The sequence below is a fragment of the Acipenser ruthenus genome, chromosome 19 (assembly GCF_902713425.1).
Source record: "Acipenser ruthenus chromosome 19, fAciRut3.2 maternal haplotype, whole genome shotgun sequence".
Lineage (NCBI taxonomy): Eukaryota > Metazoa > Chordata > Actinopteri > Acipenseriformes > Acipenseridae > Acipenser > Acipenser ruthenus.
Genome location: NC_081207.1, coordinates 349,639 through 362,863, shown reverse-complemented (window position 1 = coordinate 362,863; position 13,225 = coordinate 349,639). Strand labels below are relative to the sequence as shown.

The following is a 13,225-nucleotide window of genomic DNA, read 5'->3' as shown; positions in this document are numbered from 1 at the left end:
TGTTTCATAGTTTCTGGCTGCTGCCTTCCCAATTCCCCCTATGAAGTCAGACTAGACTACAAAGAGAATGGTTGAGTTCCTCACGTCAGGCCGGCTCTTTGTATCTGCTTAACCCTGAATGGGATGGTGCAGTGCCAGAGAGACCAATTAATATACAGAGTAAAGACATGCCTGCACATACCCAGCATGCTTACTACTACTACAATATTACTGCACACACACACACACACACACACACAGCATGCAGAACAGCACACACGCATGCACACACACGTACTGGGACACACAGGATCCAGTCGCACTCACTGTGACACACGCTGTACTGGGTAGTCACCTCCGCCCTCCCTGTGCTTTTGGTGCCCTCAGCACTGACTCTAACTCTCTCTGCTCTGCAGGTATAACCCGCCTGGATGACCAGATCTTCATCAACAGGAACCCCGGGGTCCCCTCAGTGGTCAAGTTCCACCCCTTCAACCCGTGCATCGCTGTGGCAGACAAGGACAGCATCTGGTAAGGGTCTGGCACTATCATCCACGGGGGATAGCGAATCACAGTGACCCACAGCGAGCAGCTCCATAACCCCAAACTCTCTGTCCCTTTCCCCCACTAACACACACAGTTTCTGGGACTGGGAGAAGGGAGAGAAGCTGGACTATTTCTACAATGGGAACCCTCGCTACACCCGGATCACTGCCATGGAGTATCTCAACGGGCATGACTGCTCCCTTCTGCTCACAGCCACAGGTAAGGGAGAGCTCGATGAGAAACACACCTGCGCAGGTAAACCAGAGAGCAGCGGGCCTGTGAATCGCTGCGATATCTGTGTGGTGAAATAACCCCATATAGATCCACGGTCCATTCCATGCTTTAAAAACCCACCAGTCCCGGGCGCTAGCCAACCCACCGTTTTAACAGGACAGGTTTTAGAAAAGAAAAAATAAACTTTTGTATTGCCTGTGTCTGCACCTTGCTGGGTGTTTTAAAATCAATACACTAAAAAGTTTGTATTTGTGGAGGTGTAAATATATGTGTTCAATAAAGCCCTCTAAGACAGTTATATTTTCTTTTGTTTTCTTATTTTTTTTGCCTTTCGGCAGATGTGGGGGCGGTGAGGGAGCTGAACTCAATTCTGATCAAACTTAAAAAGCTGCACAACCCTCTTAAGTGTCAGATCCAGCTGCAGTATGTGTGGACAGGTGTGTTAAGCTATTGCAGTGGCGGGAGCCTAGTTTCAAACCCACAGTGTTGAGGAGCTGTGGATCAGAACACACTTTCACTCTGAGAGCCAGAGGGATGCAGCACTGAGGAGCTGTGGATCAGAACACACATTCACTCTGAGAGCCAGTCGGACGCAGCACTGAGGAGCTGTGGATCAGAACACACATTCACTCTGAGATCCAGAGGGATGCAGCACTGAGGAGCTGCGGATCAGAACACACATTCACTCTGAGAGCCAGAGGGATGCAGCACTGGCCAGAGGAGGGCGCTTCACTGCCCTGTGGAGGAGCAGCTTTGCTCCCTGCTAATGAAACTCTCTGTGTGTGAGTGAGTGTGGTGATGAATTGCTAATCAGCCTGTTCAGTAGCACAGTAAAGATGGTGTTGCCTGGGGCTGATTCCGTGTTCTGTGGGTTGGAATCAGTTCTGTATAAATTAGAACAGGCGCTTGTTTTATGGCTGCCTGTTTCACCCGCCACCCTGGGCGTCTGCGCCCAAGGAAGGAGTTCATTTATGCTGAATCACGGGGCAAACAAGCGAGTGTGTCATGAGCGGTGCAGGCAGGCAGGCAGGCAGGCAGACCTGCTGTTAAATGCCCTCTTGGGCTGCAGTTAAATATTGGAACATTTGTTCCCAAACTTTTTTTTGTAAAAAAAAAAATAACAACTTTTAAAGTGCAACAGATATTTATTTTGGACTACGTTGCTACGTGTTCTGTTTGGAGCAGCGAGTAGCTGCTGGGATGTTGTTAAGAGATGCAGAGCCAGTCTGGAGTGGGAGACGCTGTTGTGGAGGCTGTGCTGTAGCAGAAGGTAACAGGGCTGTGCAACGGCTCTGCTCTCAATCTCTTCATAAATCAATCAAACAATCAATCAATCTTTATTTTATATAGAGCCTTTCATAGTGGACCACCATCACAAAGCGCTTTACAAGATACAGTGAAAAACAATGCATAATGCATTAAATACAAGGCTAGGATGTGAAAAGAGAACATTTGTGGATGCGTAAAATATATATATATCCTCTGCACTTAGAGCTTCATTGCACTTCTTACTTTTAATGCAGAAACAAATCAGTTTCCTGACTGCGTTTGTTTTGTAATTGATTTTTAAGCTTAGTGTTTCTCAGTCTTCAGGCCTGCTAATTGAAATGTAGATCAGCTCAGACACTAAGACGCACTCTGTAACATTTTCATTAACTTCGTGTGAGTGAGCATACGTTAGTCGATCTGGTATTTGGTTGGAAGACTTTCATGCATTTTGTTATGTTAATTAAGATATGTTAAATAAAAACTTTTCTAATTCACTGTAATGATGTTAAATCCCACAATTACAAATCCCTGAGTTAACCCCTGAGCAGTGCAGTGTGCTGCAGGGATGTGTTGCACTGGTAAGACACTGCTAATTATGAGAATTGCAGGATCTCTGCATGCGCCATGGCTTTGCCTGTGTCTTGTAACTTCATTTACACTCTGCAGTAAAAGGCTGTCAGGACGTGTTGCCTGTTTCATGAGGTGCTCCTACTGGTACTGACACAGCGATGGAGGCTCAGTTGCTTTAATTGTCTCAGTTTTCGATTATTATTATTCTTTTTTTTAGTATTCTGAGCTCTCCTGTTAACACCAGTGAGCAGCCTGAAGCAGTCCCTTGTTGTGCCCCCTGACTCCCCACAAGCAAACCTGATCAATGGGAAGAAACTTTGAGCTCAGTTTTTCATGTAAAGTTTCGAGAAGGCTTGGCTTGGCTCAGCTCCCTAATCTGAGCAGCTTACCGAGAGGGGCTGTGTTCCAAGCCCCGGGGCTTGAGACAGCAATTAGTTTTGCTGTGCGATTCTTCAAGTTAATGAGAAGGATGTGTGCCTGTCTAGAGAGGGGAAAGTAAGTGATCCCCTGTGATACAGTGTAAGAGAGACAGGAGGCACCATGGCTCACCTGGACTGATTGCAATGAACTCTCTTGGTATGGAGAGGTTTGCTAAGTGCTAATAAGAGACTTCACATGTCAATAGAGGTGGTGACGCACAAGGGATCAGTAACCCTGCAGCCTCGCCCTCCAGCTGGGCAGTTTGTTTGCACTTGTTTGTAAGTCGCATGTTGGTCCCCTCCGTTTCTTTGTTAGCCGTGAGTCGGTGGGTCGGCTCCCTGAGGGTTCTTCTCATTGCTGTCTCTGATGATCTCTCTCTCTCTCCTCTCTAGATGACGGGGCTCTCCGTGTCTGGAAGAACTTTGCAGATCTGGAGAGGAACCCCGAGATGGTCACAGCCTGGCAGGGTCTGTCCGACATGCTGCCCACCACCAGAGGTCAGTGTTCTGCCCTCACCTGTTACCCACCGTGCCGTGTCAGAGCGCTCGTGTGAACCTGAGCACTGGCTCATCATTCGGATCGTCACTTCTTTTCAAAGAAAGCCGCTGTGCTTTTTCACTACGGAGATGACGTTTCTTATCAAATCTATATTAAAAGCTGTTAGAGCTGTTAGAACCGCTGGGATCTTGCAAACAGGATCCTCGAGAATCATGTTAAAACGCACGGCAGGGTAGCCGCTGGCCAGGAATTAATCACATGTGTTGGAACGGGATGTATTGCTATCTCGCCATGCTGAGAGATCAGGCATCTCTAAAATCTGAATACTAACCTACCCCCAATTTCACCTTCTGGATTGCAGAGGTGTAATACCTTTGCTTTACAGAGCTGTTTTTAAGAGATTTATCTATTTGATATATATTTATATCATTCACATATATATATATATATATATATATATATATATATATATATATATATATATACTATATGTTTGCGTTGCTTTCTAGCTCTGGATGCAAGGCACGACAGTTTATTTGCTCCATCAAACAGAGTAAGACTACAGTTTTGCAGTAGCAGCTTCACTTTTAAGAGCGCTTGATCACTTCACAAGCTGAGCTGCTGCAGGGCACCCAGCACAGCCTCCCTAGCCTTTGAGACTGTGGCAGTTACACAGGAGAATCGTGATAAGCAAACAATCAGCAGGTAAGAGTGGGGTACACTGCTAATCTGTCTCTGCAGAGTGAGTCCCCAAAGAGGGAGAATGAGAGGGAGAGAGATGAAGGAGGCAGAGGAGCGGTCAGAAGGCAGTAGGGGTTATGGGAGAGCCATACTCTGGCATGGCCCAGCTCGCAGCGCCACAAGAATCACTTGCAAATTTAACTCTGGGTGCTACACTGTACTGGAGCGGGCATTGCTGCTAAATATAACTGAGCTGCAAGATTCCAGATCCAAGTAGGAGGCTGTGTGATCCAGTGGGTAAAGAAAAGGGCTTATAACCAGGAGGTCCCCGGTTCAAATCCCGGCTCACTCACTGACTCACTCTGTGACCTCGAGCAAGTCCCTCAACCTCCTTGTGCTGCGTCTTTCGGGTGAGACGTAGTTGTAAGTGACTCTGCAGCTGATGCATAGTTCACACACCCTAGTCTCTGTAAGTCACCTTGGATAAGACGTCTGCTAAATAAACAAATAATAATAACACTGCAGCAGTCGTCGTGCGTGCGTGCGCTTGTGTGCTTGTGTGTGTGAAATCCAGAGGATTGCAAAGAGCTTTTTCTTTTGTCATGTCAGGCCTGAGAAACACTGGAATGCTCTTACACAGTAATGCCATAGGTGTGTGTGTAGACAACAAGGCCATATGTTGTATATCAGTAATTGCCATGAGGGTTCTGTTATGTTACAAGCCAGTTGCGTTGTTGAAAAACAGGTATTGTGTGGGTGCTGATAACGCTGTAGGCTTCTGCAGTTTTAAATGATTATTATAATCTTCAGTATACTTTTACATGCAGGCACAGCTGTGCCAATATAGATAAGGATGAACAATGTCTGCACACAAGAACAAAACTTGGAATTAGCTGAACCTTGCAAAAAGAGCAACTCCATATGTGGAAGGGGTTGTGTAGTTCTTTTGTAAGAAATGTGGTGGGTGTATTCTGCATGAACAACTTAAAAAGAGGCTGTAACAAAGTAGTCTTTGTGTTTTTGCCTAAAGCTGTACCCGGTGTGTTACACACTGTTGTTCTATTATTGAACAAACTCTAAAATTCTCTTGGAAGAACTTGTTGCGTGTTTTTTGTGCAAGAAAGAAGGCATACATATATTTCCACTGCAGTAGTGTACACGTGTGTGCGTGTGCTTGTGCATGCGTAGAGATCACCATGGTGATAGTATCTAAAATGACCTGAACCAGTGCTTCTGCTTAACTATTAGAAAACGTTTTCAATATATATATATATATATATATACTGTGTGTGTATGTGTGTGTATATATATATATATATATATATATATATATATATATCTCTATCATTTTGCCTTCCATTTACTCTCCCATAACGTTAAGCTTGAGGTAAACCAAAGTCATTTTCGACGTTTCCGGGGAGAAGTGGCTTGTAGTTTGACCTCATTTTTCCCTCCTTACCCAGGCGGTGTGGTGGTGTTTTTAACAGATTTAACAGACAGTGTGCTGTGTCTCTGTGGTTCTGTCTGGCGTGCTGCACTCTTCGGTGTGTTTGTTGTGAGGCTCTCTCTGCCTGTCTTGTGATGTGTGTTTGAGGCTTGACGGGGCCAGGTTGGGGGCGTGCATGCGTGCGTGCGTGCGTGCGTGTGCGTGTGCGTGCGTGCACGCCTTGTGTTTTTTCTTGCTGCTTGTTTAACGCTGTGCCCCCCTGAGCCTGAGCAGGCCCCCTGAACGCCCCGTCTGCTCCTCCTCCCTCGCAGGTCTGCCCCGAAGAGTTTCAATCCACCTTGACAGGAGTAAGCAGGGAGGTGAGTGCTTCCATCTTCTCTCCCACTGTCGCTCACTCTTAACACTGCTTGGTTTCCATGGTAAACAGGCCTGCCCCGCCCTCTCTGCTCCCAGCATTCCCTCTGGTCCACCTCCTTCTCACCATTACCATCTGGCTTTGAAAACCCTACTCCATTCCAGCTTTATTGTTTTTATTTGCTTGAATGTATTTGTTCTAAATGAAGTCCGTCTCAATAGTGGTTATGCGTAGCCGCATGCACAGAGAGTGTCCCTTCCGCCCCTGGGTGGTGGGTAAGAGGGGGGAATGGACAGAACCTAATGGATGAGACTCTGGGGTAGCTCTCCAGCGGAAGTACTGTGATTTCCTAGGGGGTTGCCCCTCGGTCCTGTGTGTGTGTGCGCTGCGAGCAAGCTGTTATGACACTGGAGCTGTCCTCTAGTTGCAATGGAGCATCCATCAGATTCAAAGTAGTGCCCAGGTTTAAAAAAAAAAAAAAAAAATAGTCAACAGTTAAGAGAGTTCGTGCCAGCCCGACTCTGATACACGGGACAGGAGAGTTCGTGCCAGCCCGACTCTGATACACGGGACAGGAGAGTTCGTGCCAGCCCGACTCTGATACACGGGACAGGAGAGTTAATGCCAGCCCGTCTCTGATGCATGAGACCGGAGAGTTAGTGCCAGCCCGTCTCTGATGCATGAGACCGGAGAGTTAGTGCCAGCCCGTCTGATACACAGGACCAGTTAGTAGCCAGCATGCCTCCGGTGAAGTACAGAATATAAATAATTAAAGAAACTGACCACAATACAGCTTCATTAGCATGTCCTGATTTAAGACATTACCCTATGTTTCTGTTAATATAATGTGATATCTTGTAACAATTGTAAGTCGACCTTGATAAGGGCGTATGCTAAGAAATAAATAAAAAAATAAATATGTGGAATGAAGGACAGATTAGGGCTGTTTTCTTTGTTAAGCGTTTCCACGGGGAGCTGCTTCCTCTTGGCTCCGGTTTGCGTGTGAAAGTCAGAGTGATGGATGAATGAAAACGGCTTCCCTACACAGGAGCTGGCTGGAGGTGCATGATTATTAACACAGTGCTTAATGAAGGAAGGTAAATATTCATCAGAAGGAGCTCCTCATGTTAGCCACTATCTGTTAGCACACTGCAGCAGTGTGGCAACAGTGAGGCAAGAGGCAGGATGGGGCAGGGGGGTAGTACTGGGCAGGTAGGGGAGCACAGCCACAGTGTATGAAGGTCAAAATGCTCAGTGGCAGCAGAGTTGCCTGTCGGTGACGTCTGTAAGAGTGAGTGGGGTTCGTTAGCCGGCTGTCGACCTTGACAAATAAATCGAGAGTGGCATTAAACGTCACTGCCCAGATCAGGGCTAGAAGCTGCCCGGATCTCCGTGACTTTTAAGCACTTTTACTAACTTATTTGGTAATAAACAGTAATGAATTGGCATCTCCGCCCATTGGTCGAACGTGAGGCACAAACCAGAGGGTTCAAACAAGAACGTCTTCCCAAGCTGTGCAGTCGAGAGGCAAGGACGGGTCTGCTGCTGATGTCAGTATAGAAAACTTATCAGCCTCTAGGAAGAAATCCAGTGCAACTTGTCTTAACTTTCTTGGTATAAATACTGAAAAGTAATAATTAAAAACACTGTCAGCACAGAGTTGTGCAAATAGACGTCCCTCTTTGTGCAGACGAACAGATTCTGCTGTGAGGGATAGTGCGTGTGTGGGGCCCTGCACAGCATCCTCCTGGGGGGAATGACAGATGAGATTGAGCATGTACAGTACATTGTGTCTTTTTCGTTCTCTCAGATACCTAGCTGTTAAATACCAGTAGTTAATGTATGTATTTATTTTTTCCCTGCTAAAGGTGTGGAGCGCTGAAGCGTCCCGAGACGCCACATCAGCTGTTGGAGAGCTGCATTAAAAGGCTTCTGGAGAGAGAAACCCTGTGATCATTTATTACTGATTCTAGCAAAGAACGGGGAAGCTGTAAACTCAGCAGCCCTGCAAAAAAGTGACAGCTGTGTCAAGTATTAATGAGTAAAACTCCTCTGGAATTAGAGCAGACAGGTCTGAGCTGCAAGAAATCGGAGAAGCAGTCCAGCGATTATCTAAATACATTCTCATTCTCATTATTATTAATATCAGGGAAAGGTATCAGGGAAAGGTTCTATACTTCAAAATCCAAACGTTGTTGCAGCAATTAAGCTGGTGAGCGGTGGTCTTTCCTTTTAGCACCCGGAGTGGGGGGGAAGGAAGGAGGGAGGGCGGGCGGGCAGGCAGGCAGATGATGCAGTGGATTGATTAGACAGCCCAGGACTGACTTGAGTAACCAGTGAGAGATGAGTGGATTGATTAGACAGCCCAGGACTGACTTGACTAATCAGGGAGATGAGTGGTCCTTTCCAGCTCAGCATTGTGCTCTACGGAGAAGCGAGGGACTGGATGATTAAGAACATAACTTGCCACAAGGCTTGGGGTAACACTGCGACTGCTCCTTGCTGTGTGCTTAAAGAAAGGGGTGACAGTCCCTCACAAGCTGAATGTTAATCGCTCCCTCTGCCATGACGGCAGAATCCTGGGCTGCTTCTCCGTGGATTCAGCAGGATTTCTGAGTACGAAGGGGGAGCAGTCATTCACTATCAAATGTGATTTAAGTGCAGTTTATTATTTATCAGAAGACTATTTCTGGAGCATCCCTTTGAGAGGGCTGTGCTTGTTTCCATGCCTAACCCATTAAAGGGATGTAAATGAAGTCTCCTGCAACTCTGATTGATAGCTCTGCCTAGCTCCAGCTGCCCACTGTGATCCGTGACTACCACAGAGCAGGGGTGGCATCGGGCTGCATGCCTAGTGCAAGGTACGGCTGTCTTACAATAAACACTGTCAGCTCCCTTCTTTACACCATTTATAGAGTAGCAATCAGTAACAATCGGACAGTGTTATTTAATATAAAACCTGTCGTGTTCAAACTAACTACAACTCATTTTGATTTTATGAGCGATTATTTGTCTTACCTTTATTTTATCCTTTTGGATATGACTTTTTTCACTTTTCACTTAGAAATGTGACATCTCTGCAGTGAATTGTGGGATTGTAGTCCTGGGCAAGGTGTTATCTCTGATTAAACTCAACAAAGAACTGCTATCCCAGTTTCCACGGCGGTAGTTCGTGTTGGGTTTCAGGAGATCTTAACAGATACTTAACATTTACCCTATATAGGAATGGGTGTGCCAAAGAATGCATAAGTTGAACTGTTACATTTTCTTTATTAAGAAGTCTTTTTGTATGTATCTTGGAGTGTATGCATATATAATATTGTATTTTGTAGATAGATTGTCCTGGCTCTTCCCAGGGTTTCCGGATTGAAACATTCCTCATGCTGAGATACAGTTTGGGTTCTGCCCTTCCAGTGCTTCTCATTTGCAGTACCCCCTGGCACTCGGGGTGCAGGCTTGAGGGGTGTGGAGCGAGAGAGACACCCCTTTCATCGTCCACTCGTGCGCAGCCCCCGAGAGCCACCCTCTATCGCATCACTAATTCATTACTGCCTGCTGCTTTTATGTTTAAAGATGCACGACTTCCAGTTAATGAAAGAGAGTTTGTGAATTCTGCAGGCAGGGTATCAGAATTCGGAGTGGGTACAGTGTACTGCTGGTGTGTTCTGAGGAAGCAGCGTGGTACGGTGAATCGCGCACATTGGTTACAGCCCGTTTAGCCTAGCCCAGAGTTGTGTGTTATGGTAAAGTGTGGGGGTGCAGTGATGGTTTCTATCCTCTCAGGCGCTGGCATGGTGGTGGACTGGGAGCAGGAGACGGGGCTGCTCATGACGTCCGGAGATGTCCGGGTCATCCGAATCTGGGACACAGACCGGGAGATGAAGATACAGGTACACCAACGGGCTGCACTGTGCAGTGCGGCAGTCAACACAGTTCTGGAAGTGAATGTCAAAGGGATGGGATCTTTCTGATTTTCATACAAAAAGAAATGCAGAAAATGATCTGGGGAAAAATGCACACAGTCTTTCTCGCTGTCTTCAAATGTCATAATATATATATATATATATATATATATATATATATATATATATATATATATATATATATATATATGGATGAATTATCTTTCATCTATTGTGCTGGTTTTCTTTGGTGTGCAGAACTTTATAAAACACTCAATCATAACATATTGAGTAAGAAGGAAAGTCACAAAAGACAAAGCCTTCTCGTTCTTCCTCCGTGGTTCTGAATAATGTTCCTTTCTCTGCGGCTCAGTTTCACTGTGGATACCTCAGAGGTTTTCTTCCAGTCCCTAGACCTGGCCCAGGTTAATGTCAGTATTCAATTAGAAGATTGATTGATATCCCATCCTTGCCACTTTTTCCTCCCAGCTCTGTTTATGGAACACATTCATGGTAATTAAAGCAGTGTGCATGTTCAGTGACAGCTGGGCTTTCTTTGTCACTGGGGCTGCGTCTAAAAGCATGTTTATTCATCAGAAGAATAGACTACATTAAAACAGACAGGCTTCACTCCCAGCGTACAGAAATCTCCTGCATTTGGAGATCAGCTGATGTTTAATACTTTGAAAGGGTGAGATGCAGAAGCCTCTCCCAACCAGAAATGAGATGCAGAAATAGTGTCTCATTGAAAGTAGCTTCTGTAGCTTCTCAGTCATCTAGTCTCAGGGTCTGACGAATCCACCTTTCCTTAACCCACTCCTATTCTTACACTCACTGCAACTTATTTTATTTTTCATCTTTTATTCTAAAAATGTACTCACAGACACACAGCAGTTTGAGATTTCAAGGAGGAGCCAGGAAACAAAGTAGATACATATACATTTAACATCATTGATGTAAACTTGTACATTACTGTACAACACATTTAACATCTTCGATCCTAATCAGGTTTGATTAGCGTGGAGCTGTGGAACGGATTGGCCAGTCCTGATTAGCATGGAGCTGTGGAATGGATTGGCCTGTCCTGATTTAGCATGGAGCTGTGGAAGGGCTCCACTGATCTTTCTCCTGTCTCTGCTTCATCCCTAGGACATCCCGACTGGTGCGGACAGCTGTGTGACCAGCCTGTCCTGCGACTCTCAGCGCTCCCTGATCGCCGCGGGCCTGGGGGATGGATCTGTGCGCATTTACGACAGGAGGATGGGCCCCAACGAATGGTAACACTCAGAAAGCTTTACCCAATAATTGCCCCTGGTTGCATCACTGAATACCCTGATTGAAAGAGCCTTTGTGTAAAGCTGTGAGGTGGAATCTTGTCCCCTAAGGTGGGTTTAGGAGCCCTCTAGTGGGTTATCCCCGAGTGGGTGTCGGTCTCTGGTACAAGATCTTTCTTGTGGCCCCCTTACCCACATACAGTGCGGCAGGCTTGCACGTTAGGGACTTGGTCAATAGTACAAACAAGCTGATTGCCAAGGACATCAGTGTGATCTCCCTGTGTCTCTGTGTCTCCCGCAGCCGTGTGGTGACGTACCGCGAGCACAGCGCCTGGGTGGTGAAGGTACACCTGCAGAAGCAGACTGAAGGGAACATCATCAGCGTCAGGTACAAGCTTACCGTGCCTTCAATAACACTTTGCTATTAATGTGCATGGAGGTTTCCTGCGAGCACGTCACTCAGGGAAGATGTGTGTGTGTGTGTGTGTGTGTGTGTGTGTGTGTGTGTGTGTGTGTGTGCATTTGAGGGGGGGACTGGCTTTTACGTGTTCCTTATTTTTTATTTATAATATTATTCAGCTTTCTCTTGCATGCATAGCAACAGACGGTCCCATGGTCCTTTACGAATAGCAAATGATACAGTGCATTTCTACACTAAGATACACTTTATATACAGACTGGGTACAAACTGTGTTGGCCCAGGGGACTTTGTTTAAACTAATGTTTTGTGTTCTTCCTAAATATTGATCATTGTGTTACAAATAGATGCATACTGTATTTGAATAGACTAAACTGCCTTCAGCAAATGTAACTTTGCCAGTTAATTGCTTATGTAAATTGCTGTTAATTGCACAGTGTTTGCCATTCATCTCTAACATGCATGCAGTATCATTTTGAGTTGAAGTCGGGTGCTTTTGTGTAAATATGAACACCCCTATTCCCAGTTCTGGGGACCAGAATGGTTGCATCTTCTGTCCTTTGATCAGTGTTATGCAAGTTCATTCCAGTAATGCTGCCATTAGCACACTGTACATGGCTTGGTATTACCTAGATTGACACTAAACCCTTGTGTCTACAATTCGCTAAGCCGCCTCTGTGTTCTCTGCTCCAGTGTGAATGGAGACGTGCGCTTCTTCGAGCTTCGAATGCCCGACTCTGTGAATGTGATGCAGACAGTGAAGGGGCTGACAGCACTGGACATCCACCCACAAGCCAACCTGTTTGCCTGGTAAGCAGAGTCTGCTGTGAGTAAAGGAAGCTGTGTGAGCTGAGACACTGTGATCTAGTGGTTATAGAGGAGGGAGGCAGAGTGGTATAGTGGTTAGAGCTGAGGGACTGGGTGGGAGCAGTGAGGTGTAGCGGTTCGAGAGCTGAGACATTGTGGTCTCAAGCCAGGTTAGAGCTGGGACTGCAGTAGGAGGTAGTGAAGCCATTCTGAATCCGCACAGTGCAGAACGGGAGCAGTGTACCAGTCTCCTGAATGTCTCCCTCGTTCCCCTCTCCAGCGGCTCTATGAACCAGTTCATCGCTGTGTACAACTCCAGCGGAGACGTCATCAGCAACATCAAATACTACGACGGGTTCATGGGACAACGAATCGGTGCCATCAGCTGCCTCGCCTTCCATCCTTACTGGGTACTGAAACTTTAGTGTTTTACTGCCATTCATTATCATCATCGGCATTTAAAGCAGGCGTGTCACGTAGCGGCACGTCCAGATCAATTCTAGAAATGAGAGCGGTGCCGCAGTGCACGAAGAGTTCTGATTGGTCCGTTGAGCTGTGGGATGACCTCCCCATGACCTCGTCATGACCTTGTGCTCTAGGGAAGCCTTTAGCTATTTACTGATGAGAGTGCCGGATTTCAGCCTGTGTAATACAGTGTAGGGTTACAGCAGCAGAATTTCAAAAAGCATTCCTAATAAGTGTCATAGACATAGAAGAGGCAGTCCTGAAATGCAAAAGGTACTGCACTTTTTCTTATATATATAGTAAGTATAAAGAATAAACAGATGGCAACTACATAACTAATTTGTAATGTGGTGTTTTAAT

The 13,225-nt window shown here is 46.0% G+C and overlaps 1 protein-coding gene across 5 annotated transcripts in view; it reads left to right on the top strand.

The window, feature by feature from the left end:
- The window catches only part of LOC117424605 (regulatory-associated protein of mTOR), an 84,725-nt gene that overhangs the window by 69,630 nt on the left and 1,870 nt on the right, over positions 1-13,225 (top strand). For 3 of the 5 annotated variants that reach the window (XM_058992227.1, XM_058992226.1, XM_034041121.3), the window contains 9 exons: positions 396-510; positions 620-744; positions 3,411-3,515; positions 5,956-6,003; positions 9,783-9,889; positions 11,051-11,178; positions 11,477-11,563; positions 12,287-12,403; positions 12,681-12,810. In XM_058992227.1, coding sequence (XP_058848210.1) covers positions 396-510; positions 620-744; positions 3,411-3,515; positions 5,956-6,003; positions 9,783-9,889; positions 11,051-11,178; positions 11,477-11,563; positions 12,287-12,403; positions 12,681-12,810 — 962 coding nt within the window. Of the gene's footprint in view, positions 1-395; positions 511-619; positions 745-1,097; positions 1,543-3,410; positions 3,516-5,955; positions 6,004-9,782; positions 9,890-11,050; positions 11,179-11,476; positions 11,564-12,286; positions 12,404-12,680; positions 12,811-13,225 lie in introns of those variants that run through there. The other 2 variants (XM_034041122.3, XM_058992228.1) reach the window with 2 other exon arrangements.